Source organism: Epinephelus fuscoguttatus, linkage group LG11 (assembly GCF_011397635.1).
Source record: "Epinephelus fuscoguttatus linkage group LG11, E.fuscoguttatus.final_Chr_v1".
Lineage (NCBI taxonomy): Eukaryota > Metazoa > Chordata > Actinopteri > Perciformes > Serranidae > Epinephelus > Epinephelus fuscoguttatus.
This window is the reverse complement of record NC_064762.1, coordinates 9,470,267-9,491,408: the sequence shown is the minus strand read 5'-3', so window position 1 is coordinate 9,491,408 and position 21,142 is coordinate 9,470,267. Positions and strand designations below refer to the sequence as shown.

Genomic DNA, 21,142 nt, shown 5'->3' with positions numbered 1-21,142 from the left:
TGGTTATGCATAAAAGCCACTTGGTTAGGAAAACATCATGATTTGGCTTTAAATAGGTATGAAACTAGCCCTTTGGAGCGAGGGATTTCAGATGCTGACTTGCCAGCGAGGGGTAGACGTCGCCATGGCTACCACTGAGCAAGAGACGGGGGGAAAAGCTGATACATAGCTAATGTTACAGTCGTCAGGTTGCTTGTTAGCTAGCTAGCTAGCTCGCACTATCTGGTGTCTGTCATCTGTCCTGCTCTGCAAAATTGTTGGATTTTTCACATTACGATAACACGCCAGCTAGTATAGCTATGCTGCCTCGTAATGTTAGCTGGTTAGCTAGCTAGCAGAAGTCGCCTGTCGTTCATCAAACGAAGCATGATGAATACAGCAAATGCGATCGGTAGGATGAATGAGACTCCATTGTAGATGCTGGTTGGAAATGTAGATGGCTCACAGCTTCCTGTTTAAAATAGTTACGTATACTACGTGAACCTAACCGACGCATGACGTAGTGAGTGGTGTCCCAATTCCTAGGAAAAAATTTCAACCCTTACCCCTCGTTGCTTCATTTCAAGGGCCAAGGGGTATTGGACAAGGGGGGGTATTGGGATTGGGCCTTAATCACACTCCCTTTTATTGTTTGTTGGTCCCAAACAGTGGTGACTTGCCAACTGTTTAACTTGCCATTGTCACCATCCAGGAGAATTTATTCTTGGACATACAGTTAAGGTGACCGTACCAGGCGTGGAGGTGAAAAGTTAAAACACTCTCAGCCATAGTTTTGTACATTTTGTACATTAGTTTTGAACTGTACCAAGGTATTAAAAATTTTCCCCAGTTTCAACATGTGTAATGTTGGCCACATTAATTTTTAACTCACAAATGCGACACCAAACTAACCCTATGTTAATCTTATGGTCAATGAGCTTTTGCAGGAGTTTATGTGTCTTTGTTGAGTTAAAAGGTGAACTAAAATCTACGAATAAAACCCTGGCACATCCTTCAGGATGCATACAATGTCTTGTAACTGTGTAAAGCAGAGTCAGCACAGCAGACTACAGTAGATCAGGTATTGTGGCCAGAACACATTCCATGGCTTCTCGCATTCTCGCCCACCATCCCCTCCACCCTCCGATGACAGTAAGCTCATATACATGGAATCAGAACTACGTCACTTTACAGACGTTGATATGATCCGTATGAAATGTACAAATGTAACGTACAATAACATTTTCTTCTGGCAACTGGGCTGAGACTGGACTTTTACTGAGTTCACTTAGAGAAAAAAAATATCAGTCACACTAATTTCTAACAATAATTACTCCAAAAATTTCAATAAAAAAATATAAATGTTATTTTATTAAACCAATTTTTATATTCAATAGCCCTAATTTCAGTGCAAACATTAACTGGCATAAACTGTAAATTGCTGCAACAAACACAGTCACATCAATGTGTGTTCACTGTTCACTACCAAAAATGTTTTGCGCTGCATCAGGGGGAACTTGGCTGAGAAATATTTCAAAGGGGGTACATTATTTAAAAAGGTTTAGAGCTGCTGCACTAGAGCACCAAATGTGGATTAATCTGCCACTGAAAATAGTCCCCAGCAAATGCATTATTTCCACCTGTTTAATAAAAGCTACAGTGAGCAGATGTTGGAAATGATTAAACATTACTCAAGCCTCCGTCCATTCATCCCATTTGTCCTGTTCTTGTGAACCCGATATTTTAAGAATGCTTTAAGGGATTTCTTTTTCAAGGTTTGCACAAATGTTCACTTGGACTCAACAATGAACTGATTAGATTTTGCTGGGCAAAGGTCAAAGGTCAAGGTCGCTGTGACCTTGCATCCATCTTATTCTCGTGAACGCAATATTTTAAGAACATTTTCAGGGAATTTCTTTAAATATGATGAAATCTATAATTTCTTTTTATATAATTTGTGTTTGTAGATCTGAGAGCCACAGACAGGAAGTCAGAACATATTTACAGACACACTAACATGTTGTTGGTTGTGATCTTTTTATGGGATTTTTTGACAATAAGAAAAAGTATGATTACAGCAGACTGATCCTTTGAAACCTTCAGACCTTAAATGGCGACTATGTGACAAAAACCAATGAACCAAAGTTTGCATCTGAGATAATCACTTCACTGAAACTAACAGGAATGGAAACTTTTTAGTTAAAGAGGACAAAACTGTGCGACTGCAGACCTGCCAGCACAGCCTCAGATGGCTGTTTGTTCAGACTGGTGCAAAATGGGATGAAAATCAACATTATAATAGTGGAGAATGTAATATTGCACTTCATTAAAAACCTTTTTTTTCCCACTTTTATTATCTGTGGTTTACTGACTTTATCATCAAGTCATTTTCCCAGCAGTTCTGACACTTGTGTGCTCAGGTTCATTGTGGTGCATTGGCTCCCCCTCGTGGTGAAACACAACCAGGGAAATTATAGTTTGGGTGGGAAGGTGTTGTATTTATGTTCTTACTCTCTTGAGGTTCATCTAGATTGATTGGACAGCTCAGATGTTACTGATTCGTGTTGCTGCCATGAGTTTAAAGTCCTACATACATTCCGCTATTTGACTTTGTGTCAGTCAAACTGTATTACTAATTTACTTTCACTTTACTTTTACTGAGTTGCAATTGAGTTGGATGTTGATTTTCTCTTTGCAGGGACTCATTTGGTCGACTTTTAATATAAAAAATGCATATCTGATGCAGCTTAAATGCATAAATAGTATATTTCATGCCAGTCTTTGAAGACTTGGAGCACATTTGTTTTTAACAGAAGCATTAAATTAAGATAAATCAGTGACAGTTCATGTCCAATGTTACTTCAGATCCACATGGAGTAAAACATTCACATTAAAATACTGGGGTATTACGACATAATCACAGATTTCAGTAGTCCAGTCTCTCAGAATATGCACTACCTTACAGGCCATACTTTGTTCTCGTGTTGCTTTCTATCTCTAAAACCTTTTTTTTTATGCAAAGACACTCTGACGTGCCAAATAACTCCTTCATTGGTGACAATAACAACTGAAACTACAAACAAACATGTTGGTTCCTGTGGTCGGGGGTGTGTGGCAGCTCTCGAGCTCATCATGATGAAACCATCAGCTTCACTTTTGTGGGTTTAGTGGTTCTGCAGGACAGAAGATGATTCTGTTACTTAGGTGACAATCAACCAAATAAAACTTTTAAGACACAAAATGTTTTGTGCTGAATCATGCTGCTGCTCCTGTCTACACATTATGAGTGACGCAGTGGATGATAAAACGCACTCTGAGTGATGTTTCCTTTTGTTTCCATCCTGTCAGTGTGGGGAAGGAGCTGGTGAAATAACTGAGGCAACACTTTCCCCATCAGCCTTTCAAAAGTGTTTCTTTGAAACAAAACATATAGAGACTTGAGCAATGCATTCGGTGTTTTGCTCCTTTCAAGACTTTTAAGAGTTACAGCAGTCAGAGGAAGACATGTCATTTCAGTGTTCACAAACAGCAGCTTTAATCTGCAAGTGGTAAATGACAATGTGATTAATTTGGTTATTCTTTTTTTTTTTATTCTTTTGTTTTTGGCACAAGTTGCCCCAAAAAAGCATTCTTGAAGAGATAATAATAGAAACCAGTCACTGTTTTAAATGAGGCCACATATCTTTTCTGCTTCAATAATCGTGTCTCATCTATCTTAATAACCTTGGTTATTTGTATAATCCTCTTCAAAAATAAATTGGTGTTTAAGGAAGCTCTTAAATCTGTTGGTGTTTAAAGACTCTACTCCGGTTGCCTTATAAATGGACCTTTCCCCCAATAATATCAGGTGTAAACTCATTTTTGAGCACATTTTGTGAACCTTACCCCAAAATGCAGATACAATACCAAAAAAGATAGACTGTTGACTCATCAGCATTCATCTGATTCTCTAATACCCCGTGTATTTAGCATTTTTCTACGAGCCAGAAACGTATAAATTATTCTTAAATGAAAATACTAGGGATGCACTGATCCGATATCTGGATCGAATATTGGCCCGATATCATCAAAATAGATGAATCAGGTATTGGAAAATGCAACCGATACCTGAGGCGATCCTTTGCCTTTAAATCTATTGCGACGCGAGCTATGTCAAACATCATGGAGTGAAGGAGAGAATCTGCTGTGTGGAGGTATTGTTTATTTTTGTTAAAAATAAATAGTTCATCGTTGCTTTAATCTGTTTCATCTTGTTTCATTTTATCTTAGGAAAGAACTGTGTAGTCATCAGTGCCTGATGCCTCTAGTCTTTTCTGTTCTACATTACGGTCAACTTCAGGTCAACCATGCTACGGGATTGGTATCGACTGATACTCAAAGCCACAGCATCGGGAATGGTAACTGAAAAAGCTGGATCGGTGCATCTCTATAAAATACCTTGTGAATGAGTCAACAGTTGTTTTATATACTGTATCAAACCAAAAACCAGTTTCCATGGTATAAGGCAGTCTAGAGAATCCTCCCATTTTTGACAAGTAGGCCTCTGTATGGAATATTTCCCAAGGACCAGTATGTTAAATTAAAATGATAAATGTTTTGGTTTATCTTTCTGTTTTGCAACCATCTGTGTTTTTTTTATGGCTGGCTGACAAACTAACAGTTGATCATTTCCATCATTATTTTTACTTTTCTAGTGCACTCTAAGAGCAGAAACCAATTGATTAAGGTCTTTTTTCTTAATAAACTTTAACAGAGACCTACAGTAATGCAGTAATGTGGTGATACATTTGGTCTTCAAATACTACTTTTTTAAGTATTTTTATTGCATTATTATCTGTACTGTGTAGATGGTAGGAACAAAAAAAGGCGCGGGGTCAACAACGACAGTTCCGGGTCAAGGATGAAAAACGTGGGGAAAAAAAATCGGGCTTTTCCGGAGTTTCTCGGCAGTCGGCACGCGCGTGCTTCGAGCTAACCGCCGTTAGCTTCTGTCTAACGGTCACTAACGTCTGTTTGCTGCGGAGTTTGTTAACGTTTTGGCTCTGCTGAAGAATTTTTGGAGGCAGTTAACGGACCATCATTCACAACAGCGGATACCGGAGCAAAAACACCGGGACTGGACCGACACCGGGCAGCTGAAGGTGAAAAGTTTCGGGGGTCGGAGCGCCGCCGCGGCTGTGCGGAGTCTCTCTGGGTCCACGGTCATTTGGTGAACCTGTGCTAACCGTCATTGTCGTGACTTCAAGAAGACTCGGCGGGATCTCAAGAAATAAAACAGGTGAGTTATTGTGTGTCTGTCCAGTTACTGCTAAGTGACGTTATATATTAAATCATAATGCTAATGTGCTCGCTGAAGACGATTGACCGTGCCGCAGTTTGCTAACGGCAGGTGCTAACTTTAGTAACTGTTAGCTTAACTACATCCGGTTGTAAGGTGGCTAGCTAACATTCAACATGTCCCTGTTGTAGCACGTTATTTATCTCACTGTGCAGTGTTGGGTTTATTTTTCTGGAAGGTCTGTGGTACTTTTATGATTTATAAAAGTAAGTGACAGTGATTCGTGAGCTAAATGTTACCGGTCATTTAGCAAACCGACATTTTTAACGGTTGTGACGGTTAGGTTATTGTGAATTAGTCTCATCTAAGTTAGTTTTCTGTAATGTACACGTTGTTCACTCGGCATTGAGTCCTTTTTATTCCTCCAGATATTTGTTTGCAACCAATCAAATTGTCAAAGTCTAAAAAAAAAATGAAAGTCATGTTATGTTTTTCTTTGAATAAGTAAATTATGTTAGTAAGTCATGTTTTTTCTGTAAAACGTCATATGGTCTTCAGAAATAGTAGTTGTGTAGGATTGTTGTTGTAATAAATAACTTTTACATAGAACAATTCATGCAAAAAACGCAAAACATCTGTGATGGAGAAAAAGATGATAAAAGGGTATGATTAAATACAAGATAAAGTAAAATCCAATTCAAACTACACACTAAGACAAGATAAAATGTGTCATAGGTTTGAAAGTTGAACAGATTTCGAGCCCCCAGGCAGACTGTTGTTGTTTTTCAGGGTCGCAGGTTTTTGTCTTTGTGGCTCATTTTGTATCACTGGATAATAAGGTTGAAAAACAAGTCACTTTTATAATGTCGTATCGTAATGTCGTAAGAATGTTTGCCTACTGTCACAGGAGTTTGGTGGTGTTGTGTGGGTGTGTCAGGTTCACTGCAGAGTATGTTTATAAGGAAGGGGTCTGATGATGGTGACTGATCATGTGTCTGAAGCAACTGATAATGACGATGGCAATGTCTTTGTGCTTTGGTCATTTAGATAATTTGGAGCAGAAGTAGAGCCTGAGTTTAACATTGGTCGCTCTAATTAAGTACATTTGCTACTAGCACAGCTGCACAATTAATCAGAAATATTATTGACATCTCAATAGGTCTAAGTGCTATATCCAAATTGCATGAACTGGAACATTTTGACAAAGGTAAAATGTGTCATTTATTACATTATAAATGAAGCATGGTGGTGCCACAGAGATGCGTGGGCCTGTAAATTATATTCCAGATGTAAGGCAACATGCTAGTTTGGTGTAGACCCCAGTGACCCCATTTTTTTTTCTCGGTGAAAATTAAATGCAAAATTAACAGTTCCCAAAATTGCGACTCATTTTGCCATATCTGTCAAAATAATATTATAGTTTGATTTATTTTTGCATATTGAGCAACCCAGTGAGCACGACTGCACCACCACGTTGCAGTAAACACAAAACAGTGACTGTGGCTTTCAGTTACAGTGCGGCCTTATTTGTGTTGCTAAGAACCAGTCAATGAGCAGTTAGAGCAACCTGTGAAGAAAAAAACATAAAGTAAAGTTCTGTAAAGTTTTGGCATCTGTAAGCAAATTAAAAATATCTAGAAAGTTGTTTTTTTTTTTTTTTGAAGTCAACGGTTGTCACTTTAAGGTTTGTATTATTTGAAAGATGCATGATCAAGAAAATATAATATCCATTATAAAATTTGGGCAACCTATGTTATCAAACAGGTTTTAGGGCAAGTTTATGCCTATTTTAAGTTATATGAATATTAGGGGTGGGGGAAAAATCGATACAGCATAGTATTGAGATATTTTGCGTGGCAATTTTGTATCAATACATGAAAGCTAAGTATTGATTCTTTTACTACCGAATATTATTATTGGAACTAAAAATTTAACTTTGATAGAAAACTTAAATAATAAAATTAGTTGCTGCAATAAAAATGACTGACACGAAATAAACAGACTGAAACCTTATTAGATAAAACAAATGTTATTTGATCAATAACATCTAGGATTACACTGTCATAAACCAAAAACATCAAATTATTTTATCCAACCAACACCCTAAAACTTAATGATATGCTAAGGAAATGATGGGCAAATTAATCTGGAATGAAAATTGTTAGTTGCAGCCCTTATGATGATCTGCCCTCTAAAATGCATTGGAACAGTAATTCTTGGTGAGTGACAATGTCATGTTTAAACGTGTTTTTTTTGTATGTGTATGCTGTGTGCCTTGTGTTTTCCAGATAACATCCAGTGCTCACAGCTGTGTTGACGAGAGGTGACAAATCATGAGTAGCTGGATCTCATGAAACTGCCAAAATGTCTTCAATCAAAGGACTTCCTACAAGAGGATCAGATGTAACAGTTCTCATAACCAGGTCTCACTTGCATCCCCAGTGTGTGCTCGTAGAGTTCTGGGGAAAATTTTGCCAGGAGAGGACAGCAGATTTTGAGTACCTCGCTAAAGACATTCAGTCTCCCGGAAACACATTTCAAGACTTTGAAGGGAATCCTGGTGACCAGTGCTTGGTTCAGATAGATGGTATTTGGTACAGGTCCCGCATAGTGTCAAGAAGTGGCCTGAAATGCAGTGTGTTCCTCATTGACAAAGGAAGGACATGTAACACCACCACAAGTAAGCTGGCATGGGGTAAGAAGCAGCACTTCCACCTGCCACCTGAAGTGGAATTTTGTGTGCTAGCTAACGTGTTACCCCTCACGCCTGAGAACAGATGGTCCCCAGTGGCTCTCGAATTTCTGAAATCTCTGTCTGGAAGGTCTGTGAAGGCACATGTGCAGGATGTACTGGTGCCACATAGAACATTTCTCCTGCACATCCCCTGCATATCCAAACAAATGTATGAGATGGGAATTGCAAAGAAGCTGTCCCCAGATGCATTTCAGGGCTTTGTTCTCAAGTCACTGCAGCCCCATAGTGGAGCTTTAGTGTCTCCAGAGGCACAGATCTCCATGGGAGCAGTTGAGCAACTGCACAAGAAAGAGCTCTATATGTACCCAGAGCTGCCAGCAGGAACTGTGGAAACTGTCATCGTCACTGAGGTGACAAATCCGCAGCGGATTTTTTGCCAGTTGAAGGTCTTCTCACAAGAGTTGAAGAAACTCTCAGGGCAGTTGACACAGCGCTGTGAAGGCAGAATGGCCAATTGCATTGTAGGGCAAGACATGATTGGGTTTCCATGCGCTGCAAGAGGAAGTGATGGCAGGTGGTACCGCTCTGTTCTACAACAGGTTTTCCCAAACAACAATGTGGTGGAAGTGTTGAATGTTGACTATGGAACCAAACAGATTGTTCCAGTGGAGAATGTCAGACCACTGGCTCTCGAGTTCTTCAGGATGCCTGTTGTGACTTACATCTGTTCCCTCCATGGAATCATTGACAAAGGGGTCGGATGGACAACAAGCCAGGTTGAGTATCTTAGGACGCTTCTCCTGCAAAAGACAGTGATTGCCAAATTTGAGTACCAAAGTATCTCTGAGGGTGTTCACTATGTCACGCTTTACGGGGATGAAAACACAAACATTAACAACATGTTTGGTACCAAAGAGAGCTGTTTTCTAGAGGGAGAAAAAACTCTTGGAGATTATGCCATCTGTAGAACTGCAGGAAGCCGCCAGCATCCAGCTCGGCAAGAGAGGAATCAGAGAAAGATGTTCTCTTCAGGACAGGATGAAGACAGAAAAGATGAGAAAGGAATGGCAGAGAAGTTGCCAGCTGAAGACCTTGCTCTCAATTCATCACATGTGGCAGTTGTTCCGCACGTATCTGACCCATCTGAGTTTTGGATCCAAACCCAGAACTATGCAAATGAGTTGGACGAACTGATGGATAGCATTTATCACCTGTACTCAGATTCAGTGAATAAAGATGTGGTGAGAAATCCGACAGTTGGGCTCTACTGTGCTGCCAAGGCAGAAGACGGTGAGTTCTATAGAGCAACTGTGGCTGAACTTGGCGAGCAACAGGTCAAGGTGTTCTTTGTTGATTATGGAAACACTGAAGTGGTTGACAGGGGCAACATCAGGACCCTTCCTGATGAGCTCAAAAAGCTGCCATGTCTTTCACTCAAGTGCTCTCTGGCTGGTGTCAGGCCGAAAGATGGGAGATGGAGTCCAGATGCCTGTGACTTTTTCATCAAAGCAGTCACAGATAAAGAACTAACTGTACATGTAACAGCAAAACATGATGAGGGCTATGTTGTCCAACTTAAAGACCCCAAAGCTCAGGGGGAAAGAGATCTCAGCACACTGATGTGCAGTTCTGGCTTTGCTGAAAGGGCTGAGATACAGAGACAACCCAAAGCCAACATGACCACGCAACCTGCCATTCTGCCACAACTTCCAGATGCCAGGCTCTCAGGTGTATGCAGGAACAAAGCAGTGTCTTTCCAGACCCCATTCACAGTTGGCTCTGCCAGTAATGAAAGATTTACTGCATTCAAGGAGCACATGTTTCCCATTGGAAGTGTCCTTGATGTCAGTGTGTCCTACATAGAAAGCCCAAATGACTTCTGGTGTCAACTAGTACAGAACGCAGGGCACTTGAAATTGCTCATGCATGACATACAGGCTCACTATGCAGGCAGTGAGTTTCAGCCCTTTGTGGAAACAGCTTGTGTTGCTCGCCACCCTGATAATGGAATGTGGTACAGGGCCCTTGTAATTCACAAACATGAAACGGCTGATGTGGATGTGCTGTTTGTCGACTATGGCCAGACGGAGACCGTCTCCCTCTTTGACCTGAGGAGGATCAGCCCGCAGTTCCTCAATCTGCGTGGCCAAGCTTTTCGATGCAGTCTGTTAAACCCTGTTGACCCAACATCCGCCATAAACGAGTGGAACGAAGAAGCAGTAGCAAGGTTCCAAAACTTTGTGGAAACTGCAGCATCCAACTTTGTGATTTTGAAGTGCACCATATATGCCGTTATGTACAGTGAACAGAAGATTGTTTTCAACATTGTGGATCTCGAAACTCCCTTTGAGAGTGTCTGCACCACTATGGCCAATCTAGTCAAAAGTGTGTCTCCCAGCATGGCTGCTGGACCATCTTTCCGTCTGGACACGTACTACTACTCAACGCACAACATCAAAACTGGAATAGAGGAGCAGGTCACAGTGACATGTGTGAACACTGTCAGTCAGTTCTACTGCCAGCTCGAGAGGAACGCTGATGTGATGAAAGATCTCAAGAAGAAAGTAAACAATCTCTGTCATCAGCTTGAAAATGTAAAGCTCCCAACAGTCTTTGCAACTTTGTGCTTTGCGAAGTACACTGATGGGCAGTGGTACAGGGGACAGATCAAGGCCACAAAGCCAGCGATTCTGGTTCACTTTGTGGATTATGGTGACACCATCAAAGTGGAAAAATCAGATTTGCTCCCAGTTCCCAGAGAGGCTAAAGACATCATGTCTGTGCCTGTGCAAGCAGTTGTGTGTAGTCTCTCTGATTTCCCTGCCGATGTTCCCAGTGAGGTAAACACCTGGTTTGAGGCAAGTGTGACAGAATGTAAATTTCGAGCACTAGTTGTGGCCCGAGAGCCTGATGGGAAACTCCTGGTAGAGCTGTATCATGGAAAGACTCAGGTTAATTCAAAGATGAAGAAGATGTTTCAGATTAAGATGCACACAGAGGCAAATGTTGTCCACCAGGGTCAGAGAGCACTTGAGGCTTCCACAAACCATGCACAAAAGACTCCAAAAGTTGTCCCAAAACAAGCTGCTGAAACGGAAGATCACACTCAAATCTCAAAGAAAAATGTCTCCGCCCCCAAACCAGCACGCCACGTGAGGGATGCCAAGGTCAAAAGTGCTCCTTTAGAGCTGTATATACCTCCACACCAAAGGCAGTCCTGTAAAAGCACATCAAGCAATACAGGAAATGGTTCTGAGCCCGGAGGTGCCCAAATCAAACCAAGAAAGAAATGTCCTCCCATAGACACCGAACAGCTCATCAAATCCACATCACCTGGCACAAAATCTCAGAAGGAAAGCAATGCTGAAAAATTCCCTAAACTTGCAGACCTGCCCTCAAAATCTATCGCATCAGATATGGAAGCAGATATTTATATCTCCCACTGCAACAGCCCATTGAGTTTCTATGTGCAACTTGTCAGAGAGGAGGATGGAATTTTCTCCCTTGTGGAAAAGCTAAATGATCCCCAATTCATCCCCCAAACCAACGACATCAAAGACCTGCATCCAGGTGATCTGGTTCAAGCAGAGTTTGCAGATGATTCCTCGTGGTATCGAGCAGTTGTAAGAGAGATTCATGGAGAAACGATGGCTCTTGTTGAGTTTGTTGATTTTGGAAACACAGCAAAGGTGCCAATTTCCAAGATAGGCAGACTCCATAAGTCTTTCTTGGAACTTCCTGTGTACAGCACACACTGTATGCTGAGGGAGGCTGCAGGTCTTGGAAAAGAGGAAGTGCCTGACCCAGAAGTGGTGTCAGCTTTCAAAAAAGACATTGGTGGCAATGGAGAAAAGATTCTCAAGTGCCATTTCATCAGCCAGTCAGGATCTGTTTGGGAAGTCAGTCTTCAAGACAGTGGTGTGAATGTCATGTGTAAAGTACCTACTAGACGCTCAACCGATGCTTCTGAAATTGCTTCAGAGAAACTTCAGCAAGTCGAGGAAAAGCCTGCCCAGAATTCTGACATCAGGAAACTGTCAGAAAATTCAGAAAAACCACCACTGAACTCCTACCACCAGCAAGTGTTTATAGAGGGACAAAAGTTGGAGGTCTACATCACATCTATAAATGATGCTCAGACCTTTTGGTGTCAGTCTGCAGACTCGGAAGAACTTGATAAGATAACATCAGGTGTCTCAGAAGTGGGCAGTGCAGTTGATCACAAACATATTGATCCAGGCTCAGTCTCTCCTGGCAGCCCATGTGTTGCTCTCTTTTCAGACGATCAGTTTTGGTACCGCGCAGAGGTCATCGACAAAAACGCAGATGAGCTTTTTGTTCTCTTCGTGGACTATGGAAACAAGTCCCAAGTCAACATTACTGATGTGAGGGAAATCCCCCCTGATCTGATGGAAACTACTCCTCAGGCATTTCTGTGTGAGCTTGAGGGCTTTGATGCTTCTCACGGATCCTGGGACAGTGGTGCAGTAGATGAGCTGTCAGCGCTTACAACAGACAAAGTGTTACAGCTGACTATCACCAGAGTAGCAAAAGAAGAAGGAAGAATCAAATGCCTCGTGTGGATGGAATGTGAGGGCCAGGGGATAAATGAGGCAATGAAAACCTGGTGGAAGAGCTCCAAGATGGAAAATGAACCTGGTGCAGTTGGAATGACCATTTTGAAAGAGACTGCACCACCCGAGGACCAACCAGAGTATCCTAAAAGTCAAGAAATGGATAATACTGATACCTACATTCACCCTCAGAGGGACCCTAGTGAAGAGCAGAGCACTGGTGAGCTTGTTGACCCCCAAGCAGATATTTTGCCATGTGATGGTGGCATCGATCCATCACTTGAAAAAAAGGGTGGAAAGGGAAGTTTGACCTTCACCTATGTTAAGAGAGCAGGTGAAACTGATGAAGGCACAGAAGAGGAGGGTTCCTTAGTTGACACTATTGGACTAGATGATTTAAATCCTCCATTGGAAGAGAACCCTACAGAAGCCATAGATGAGTCAGAGATTGAAACAACCGTCTTTGAGTCTCTGGATGAGAACCTTACTGAGGCCACAGATGAGTTAGAGATTGCAGTAGCTGCATTTAAATCACTGGATGAGAACCCCAAAGAGGCCGTAGATCAGTCAGTGATTGTATCTCTTGTATATGAGTCTCTGGATGAGAACCCTGTAAAGGCCACAGACGAGTCAGAGATAGTAACTATTGACTCTGAGTCTCCAGATGAGAACCCCACAGAGGCCACGGACAAGTCAGAGATTGCAACGACTGTGTTGGAGTCGCTGGATGAGAACACTGTGGAGACTGTAAATGAGTCAGTGATTGTACCTCTTGGATATGAGTCTCAGGATGAGAACCTTACAGAGACCACAGACGAGTCAGAGACAGTAACGACTCACTCTGAGACTCTGGATGAGAACCCCGCAGAGGCCACAGACGAGTCAGACACAGTAGCGACTCACTCTGAGACTCTGAATGAGAACCCCGCAGAGGCCACAGACGAGTCAGAGACAGTAGCGACTCACTCTGAGACTCTGAATGAGAACCCTACAGAGGCCACAGATGAGTCAGAGACAGTAACGACCGACTCTGAGACTCTGGATGAGAACCCTGCAGAGGCCACAGACGAGTCAGACACAGTAGCGACTCACTCTGAGACTCTGAATGAGAACCCCGCAGAGGCCACAGACGAGTCAGACACAGTAGCGACTCACTCTGAGACTCTGAATGAGAACCCCGCAGAGGCCACAGACGAGTCAGAGACAGTAACGACCGACTCTGAGACTCTGGATGAGAACCCTACAGAGGCCACAGACGATTCAGAGATTGCAACGGTTGCTTTAGAGTCTCTGTCTGAGAACCCCATGGAGGCCATAGATGAGGTGGAGATCCTAACAGCTGACTCGTCTCTGATTGAAGAGGTTAATAACAACAGGATGGAAAGCAGCTATGACATCATGAATTTTTCTGGTAAGCAACACAGTTTTTTTTCTTTTAATCTTTGTTTCGGATTAGTAAACAATATGTTGCATTTCCTGACCATCAAATAAGCAGTTGACCGTAAATTAATACATGGGGAATCATGTCAGTATGCACAGTAAACATATTTAGTACTCTGGTTATATCTTATGTGCATGGTAAAGTTTGGTCAGTTAACCTCGTTAATAATTTTACATTTGTTTTTGTTTTTTTCGGTTGCATTTTCAGATTCAGCCGAGGAAAGAAACAACAGTGAGGTTACCACTGCAGTGGAGATCCCACCTACCAGTACAACAACAGTGAAAATGGTAAATTGTGTGACACTAATATAGGTGCATAGTAGGTATGAACATGTATACTGCTGACTTGAGTACATATGGTGAAACAGACTTGATGATATCTAATTAGGTGTTGTATTCTTTTTAAGGTTCCCCGTGAAGCTTTCAGTCTCAGGGAGAGTGAAGATGTGCTGGAGTCACAGGAGAGCATTTCTGAAGACTTGAAGCAGGTACATCACATCGATCTGATCTTCAGCTGTATCTCATCTCCATACAAAGCACGTAGTGAGATTAGATCTTTTGATGATCCGTGTCTGAAAAAAGACAGTTACAAAAAACTCTGGTCATGGAGTAAAATACTTGCAAAGACATGATTTATTATAAACCTGTGGTTTTACTTGTTGTGTCATCTTGTAGATTCAGACTGAACTGGTGCGGCCCTGCTGTGTGCCTCCTGTGTTTGGTGAGTGATTCCTCTTCTTTTTGTGACCATGTAACACTCATACAGTATGGGCTAAGGGTACGAACTAAAATGACATTTTTAAGGCAAGCTATCAGATTAGCCTACAACACGCTGAGTGTGTCTCATATGTCATACTTCTGTTAGTACACTTCAATGTAGTACACTATGTACTTTGCGTGGTGCACTGAGTTTAACAAAGTAGTGTTGCCTCAAATCGCGCACTGATGTTTTGCACTTAACAAAAGTGACAACAGCTTTTCTTTTTCTTTTCTTTGTTGGTCATCTGCTTTTTAAACTGCAAATTGCAAACGGACGGTGGAGCATCATCGCCAACATTTGACCACTGTCTCTGCCCAGAAACAAACCAAACATCAGTGCTGGTTAAAATGTGCTGCCATAGACAAGAGTAACTTAGCTAGCCAGCAAGCTAACGTTAGTAGTCACATTATTGTTTGCTGTACCAAACCATTACAGACCCAACAAACATTACTGACTGCCCCTATTCGACAACAGTTTTGGTACTTAGTGCAAAAACATGCATAACTAACATCTGTATAACACGGCGGTGTTCACTGTAGCCAGCTCAGGCTCCTTGTTGTCCCCAGCCGCCATGTCAGAAGTTGAGAAGTTTGTGATGTAGCAAAGATGGTGACCATTGAGGTTGAGAAGTGTACATCTTTCCATGCTCAATGTTTGGACCGTTTTGAGTGAGCCAGTAGTACACTGCATTTTCCCGTACTATGCAGTGTGAATGCACTCAACTATTAAGTGTTTAGTACAGAGGTATGTGATGTGAGACACCCTGACTGTAGCTTCAGGTAAATAAAACGAAGACAGAAAGTCGGAGTGCATCTTTGCTTTATAGGCAATTAGGTAAAACACTCAATCACATAAATTTGGTTCGCTAACGTAAGTGCAGTGTGTCACACTGCGTGTGCTGTGAAATGACTGTATTGTGATGATGGACTGTGATTGTCTTCATAGATGTTCCTACAAAGTGTGAAATGGGAGCTGGAGATGACATGCCAAAGGAAGAGCTGCCATGTGTTACCACACATGTGGAGGTAATGTTATGGACATACAGGGATTTGGATGGTGTTTTTACCAGTACTTGTGTTCTTCTGAAAGCCTCGTCCCGAACGGTCCAATAAGAATATGGGTCTTGTTACACCTTGTTGATCTCTGTTCCTGTGTATGACATGACATCATTGACGTAAAGTGCATCAGACAGGTCAGTGATGGATCATCTGTTCTGTTGCAGAGTGACTTGATGACTGCAGAGGAGAGCTCAGCCCATGATGAGGATACAGATTCAGGTTTGATGACATCATCATTTGTCAAACTGAATTTTGGGATTAAACACCTTTCAGGCATTTCCTATTCATTGTCATTTGGCATCTGTGTGTGTGATCCAAAATGAAGAAAGACAACCACGAGTCGAACATGGAGTGAAATGTCCCTTTAAGCATCTGACTAGCTGTTAGCTAGTAACTACTATATAACTATATAGTAACTATGGTGGTAAAGTCATGTAACTTTGTCCCCCACTTGTCACAGAAGGCCCACCTCTCAGTTCATCTGATTGGACGCTTTTCGGCTCTGATTTGAAGTTTTTCCACTGACTCCAAAGCAGTGAGCAAAACACTCAGCTGATAAAACATGCTCTGACTGACAAGGCCAAATGAATCATTTGCTTGTGTTAAAGGGCCTTCTTGGTTTATCTGATATTGTTTCGTAAGCATGGAAGCACTTGGAAGCCTCTATGTGTCACATTTGATATCGTGAATAATCTGTCTTTGTGTCTGCAGCCCTGAGAGCTGACGCTGACACTGCAGCCAGTGAGTCACAGATCTGCACAGCTTCCTCTCAGGATTCGGTAAAGGATTTAAACCCACAGAATTCTGAAGTGAACCGGAAACAGTGATCACACCTGACGTGAATTTTGTCTTTGTTGCTGCTCAGGGTGACGGGGTTGAAGAGGTGACCTGTTGTGTTGAAGAAACCTGTTTGACAGATATCTGCACAGGTATCAAACCTCAGTGGTGATTGAATAAACAGCAAAACAATGTGCCTGGCAGAATGTGTCATTACCATGGAACTTCACAGTCTTACCACAGTGTTGCTTTACACTGGGCCACACTGCCTGCATAAGCAGAGCTGCTCAGGCACCGTGTGGCTGATCTAGAGATTTGGAGTCTCACCTATTTTTTTCCATGTGACACGTGTGGTTTGCAGCAGAAATAGACGGTGAAAATGATTCATTTGGACATCATACTGGCAACATTACACCTGTCACTACAGTTTCAGTATTTATATCAGTAGAGTAACTAACAGACATGTTTAACTCAACACTTAATTTCCATTTTAAATGAAAGCTTTCCAGCGTTTATGTGGACAGAATCCCTTCATGTTTTTAACACACAGCCTTTATTGTGGCAGTGTGAGGCAGACTCAGTGTAGAGATACAAGGCTGGCAGGCAGCAGTGCCACAGCAGCAATGCAGTCCATGTGAACATAGACTCCGTGAAGCAGCCGTCACGCGCTGCTCACGCAGGCAGTGTGATCCAGTTGTTTGCATTGGGAGCAACATTATCTCTGATTATGTACTGTCTTATCAGTGATTTGGCTTCTTTATTGCTTTGCTCTGCAGATCCAAACGAGCCAGGTGATGATGTCACAGTCAGCAGTGAGAGAGAAGAAAGTCTCAGCAGCATGACAGCAGAGGACATTCAGGCTCTGTGGCTGCAGCTCAGGGTGGGTACAGCACAGATGACTTTAATCTTCAGAGGCTGTTTAGAGGTGAACACCATCAGTTACTGTCAGTGCAGTGGGTATTCTCTGTCCCATATATCAACTCTGGTGGCTGAGCAAAAATCAGCAAAAAAAAATCCAGTGTCCACAGAAAAAATCTCCAAAAATGATTCTGTATTAATTTTAAACAAAAAATAGTACATTGCTCAAAAAGTATAAATTTAAGTCTTCATAAAGATTCTAAGAATAAACTAGGGATTCTTTAAAAATAAAAGCATGTTGTATTGACGAGCTGCAGTGTGACGCGTCCACGTATTGTGTTCTCTTTCAGATTCAGTCAGTGACTGAAGATGAGACTTCTGCTCTTCACCCAGATCCACCCACAGGTTTGTTGCTCATCTTCATTACTTGTATATCAAATTGGAAAGGTCTTCCTCTGGAATCTCTTTACGTTCTTTATAGTATATATATATATATATATATATATATATATATATACATTAATATTAATGTGTGTGTGTGTGTGTGTGTGTGTGTGTGTTTGCAGCTCTGCCATCTGACACTGAGCCACAGGTCCACTCAGTTCCCTGTCAGCATTTGGTAATAAAAAATCAGTCGACGTCATTCTAAAATGAAACGCATAAACATAACAGCACTGACGGATGATTCTGTCTTCATTGTTCTTCAGAGTGACCTGGATGAACAGGTTACGTGTCTCGTTGGTCCGACAGACATCAGCAGAGGTATCTGACCTGATGTACACAATAATGTGTGAGCCACGTGTGGTGAATTAGACATGAATTAATTTCCAAATCAATATTTTATTGATGGCAGAAACAGATGATGAGTCTGAAGCTGAGACAGAGGACAGCGAGCAGCTGCTGAACACAGCCACCAGTCAGGAAGAGGTAACTGTTTGTATTCAGAGACACAGATGAAGCCAGTGGGTGGTTACATTCATTCTAATATCCACAGAGATGATGTCCAAATGTTTACAGATGCTTGTAAACCTTATGGATGTGGAGATAAACAGCTTGTGTTTATCAGAGGCAGAGCTGTGGACTCGAGTCACATGATTTGGAATCGAGTCAGACTCGTACGTAACTCACACTTAATTCGTCATCGACAGCTGTCTACAAATACGTGTCTAAAGCCCTCCGTGTCAGCAGACGCACTAAATATCTTCCAGGGACACAAAACAAAACGTACACACGCCAGCACCTCTGCTGGAAAAAATCTTTGAGGACACACACTTTATTTTATTTAGATATAAAACATATAACAACATACATTATTAGTTTAAAGAAAGAATAGTCTTTCAGAAAATGTCTTACAAATTCGGGAAGAGAAAGTTGCAGTGTTTTTTCTAATATAAGATGAGTTTACAACAACATTCACACGGTAGTCGTCAAAGGTTAAGGTCCCGATCACACAGGAAGTGTTTCAGCAGCTGGAGGTGCTTTGTGAAATAGTTTTTAATGAGAATGAAGCTTTTTTGCTTTTTCGCGTTGCTACAAGCCTCGTTTTTCTGCGCTCTAGGCACCTGGTGTTTTTGTCGGAGTGCTCTGAGCTCCTTGAGTTGAAAAAACTTCAGCTCAGAGCAGAAAAGCGCCTCATGTCCAATGGGATGATTTGAGAGGCAGGCCTTCTGTGGTCGTCACGACAACAAGTTTTAAATTGATTTTATTACTCTTGTCTAAGTTTACATTCAGTGACGAGGGCATTGTGACTTGTTTAGAACTCAACGCTCAAAGTTTAGGACTTGGGACTCACCTTGGGACTTGGTAGCTTCGACCCGGGACTTGAGTCAGGACCTGAGTGACCTACTTGTGTCTGATGAGGTGTATTATGTAGCGGTAGACTCACTCACATATAAAGCAAAGCTGATGTTGGTTGTTTTGTCAGTGCAAGTCGCCATTTTTCTTTCTTTGCCAGCTTCTCAACCTTTGTCACGGTGGCACAAGGGGACAACAAGGAGCCTGTTAGTGACAATCATACCGACATATCACCTTTCACCACAGATTCCTGAATATATAAGCATTTCTTTTGAACTCAACACTTCCTGTTTTTGTCTCAGATTAAACACCCTCTGACCCTCTTGAGCATCTTCGTTTGTAAAAGGCTTTTATTATGAAATATTTGCAGGAGCGGGTTGTTGACACTGCAGTGGCTTGCATGGCTCCATAGATGAGTATCATCTTTTAGTTGTGAAAACACAGTAGATACAGCAGCAGGCAGCTCTGTTAGTGTGAGCAATGCATGCGCGCGAGCTGCAGCAGTTCAACGAGGCCGCCGTCACGCACTGCTCACGCAGGCATTGTGGCCTGTAATAAGATCAAAACACACTCCCTGTCTACGGTTATAATTTGTTGATGATTTTACAGGATTTCAGTGACGGTGTGCTCGAGGACAAAATATCGTCTGCTGCTGACAGTTTTGGTGAGTGATGCTGTGGATACTTGATATTAATAATTATCAGTTTGGGTCAAATACAACATTGAAGCAGTCGTCACATGCATCAAAGAAAATTACAGGGATCATCAGCTGCTCTCTGGTGTGAAGCACGACTCTGTTACCTGTGTGTGTTTCATTTACAGGATGTTGTGTATGCTCTGTGATGAGTTTCATGTGATGTTAAGTAACTGTATTTTTGTTGTGTTTCAGAGGCGCAGCTCTCACAGAGAACTCATCTCTCTCTGATTATCAACGAAGGCTCTGCTGATCTGCGGCTGGCTGAGCAGCAGCCAGAGGAGTAACCACCTCCTGTTTCCTTTGTCTCTATCACACACATTTATCAACTGTTTGCTTTCAGTTCCAACAGGTTCAACTTCAGTGTTTCTTTCTTTACTGTTTGCTTCTACGCGCTCAGTGCGGTCTTGATTTATTGGATAGAGCCGGCAGCTCGTCTTCATCCTTTGGCCCAGCGGCTCATTTTGTCGTTGAAACACAAGCTTCTGGTGAAAAGTGTTTGTGCACAGTCACAGTTTGTGTCCATGTGTTGCTCTGTTGTTACACATGATCTGTTCTGTTAAAGTGCCACATAATTCTTTGAAAGTGCTGAATCTTTTGTTGAATATAAAACACAGATTAGAGTGGTTGATGTGAAACGCACAGTTTTCAGGACAGTTTTTGTATTTTGTGTGAATATATGCATGCGTTGAAGGTATTTATGTTGGCACAATAAATATTACAGATCTTTAGAGATGAGTCGTGGTTTTCTTTCCTTCTTGCAGTGCAGATTAAAGGGATACTTAGGATTTTTTTTTTTTAACGGGCTGTATGAGAAATTTACCTTTAGTCATTGTGTTACCTTCAGTAGATGGAGGTCGGCTCGCCCCAAGTTTGGAGAAGCAGACAGGAGTACTGACACAGAAGCTAAGCAGCGTACTGCTGTGGCCGGGGGCAGCAAAAATCTAACAGTTTAAGTGTATGCTGTATTGATATTTTCACTGATGTTTTTAGGCAGCTAAAATTTGTTTTGCTGCTGCCCCATTTGCTTAGCTTCTATCTTGGTACTCCAGCCTGCTTCTCCAAACTGGAAGCGTGCTGACTGACATCAACTGGAGGTAATGCACTTATAAAGATCCAAACTGTGTCTTTTAATTTTAAAAAAAAATATATATAAAGTTACATCTGGGTGTTTTTCCCTGTTGGCAGCTCTAGTTTGTGAAGAAATGTTAGCTGGTATTTTTTCTGTGATGTGA

At 41.8% G+C, this 21,142-nt stretch overlaps 1 protein-coding gene across 2 annotated transcripts; it reads left to right on the top strand.

Moving 5' to 3' along the window:
• The first annotated feature begins 7,582 nt into the window (after positions 1-7,582).
• On the top strand, positions 7,583-20,635 carry tdrd6 (tudor domain containing 6). Of its 2 annotated transcripts, XM_049590085.1 has the most exons (16): positions 7,583-13,459; positions 13,586-13,937; positions 14,175-14,254; positions 14,374-14,454; positions 14,642-14,687; positions 15,672-15,751; positions 15,949-16,003; positions 16,496-16,563; positions 16,650-16,713; positions 17,338-17,441; positions 17,770-17,824; positions 17,986-18,038; positions 18,127-18,181; positions 18,273-18,346; positions 19,823-19,877; positions 20,103-20,635. In XM_049590085.1, exons 1-16 carry the CDS (start codon positions 7,622-7,624, stop codon positions 20,192-20,194), a joined length of 7,152 nt encoding a protein of 2,383 aa, XP_049446042.1. In that variant the 5' UTR covers positions 7,583-7,621; the 3' UTR covers positions 20,195-20,635. The 2 variants fall into 2 exon arrangements, with proteins under 2 accessions (XP_049446042.1, XP_049446040.1); XM_049590083.1 differs by having other exon boundaries at positions 7,583-13,937.
• Positions 20,636-21,142: the final 507 nt, after the last annotated feature.

Bases quoted from the DNA above. Each gene is read 5' to 3' on its own strand.
- tdrd6 (XM_049590083.1), top strand. From the start codon at position 7,622: ATGTCTTCAATCAAAGGACTTCCTACAAGAGGATCAGATGTAACAGTT. The intron at 16,004-16,495 runs GTTTGATGACAT...TTGTGTCTGCAG, and splicing joins TGATGAGGATACAGATTCAG to CCCTGAGAGCTGACGCTGAC. The intron at 16,564-16,649 runs GTAAAGGATTTA...GTTGCTGCTCAG, and splicing joins CAGCTTCCTCTCAGGATTCG to GGTGACGGGGTTGAAGAGGT.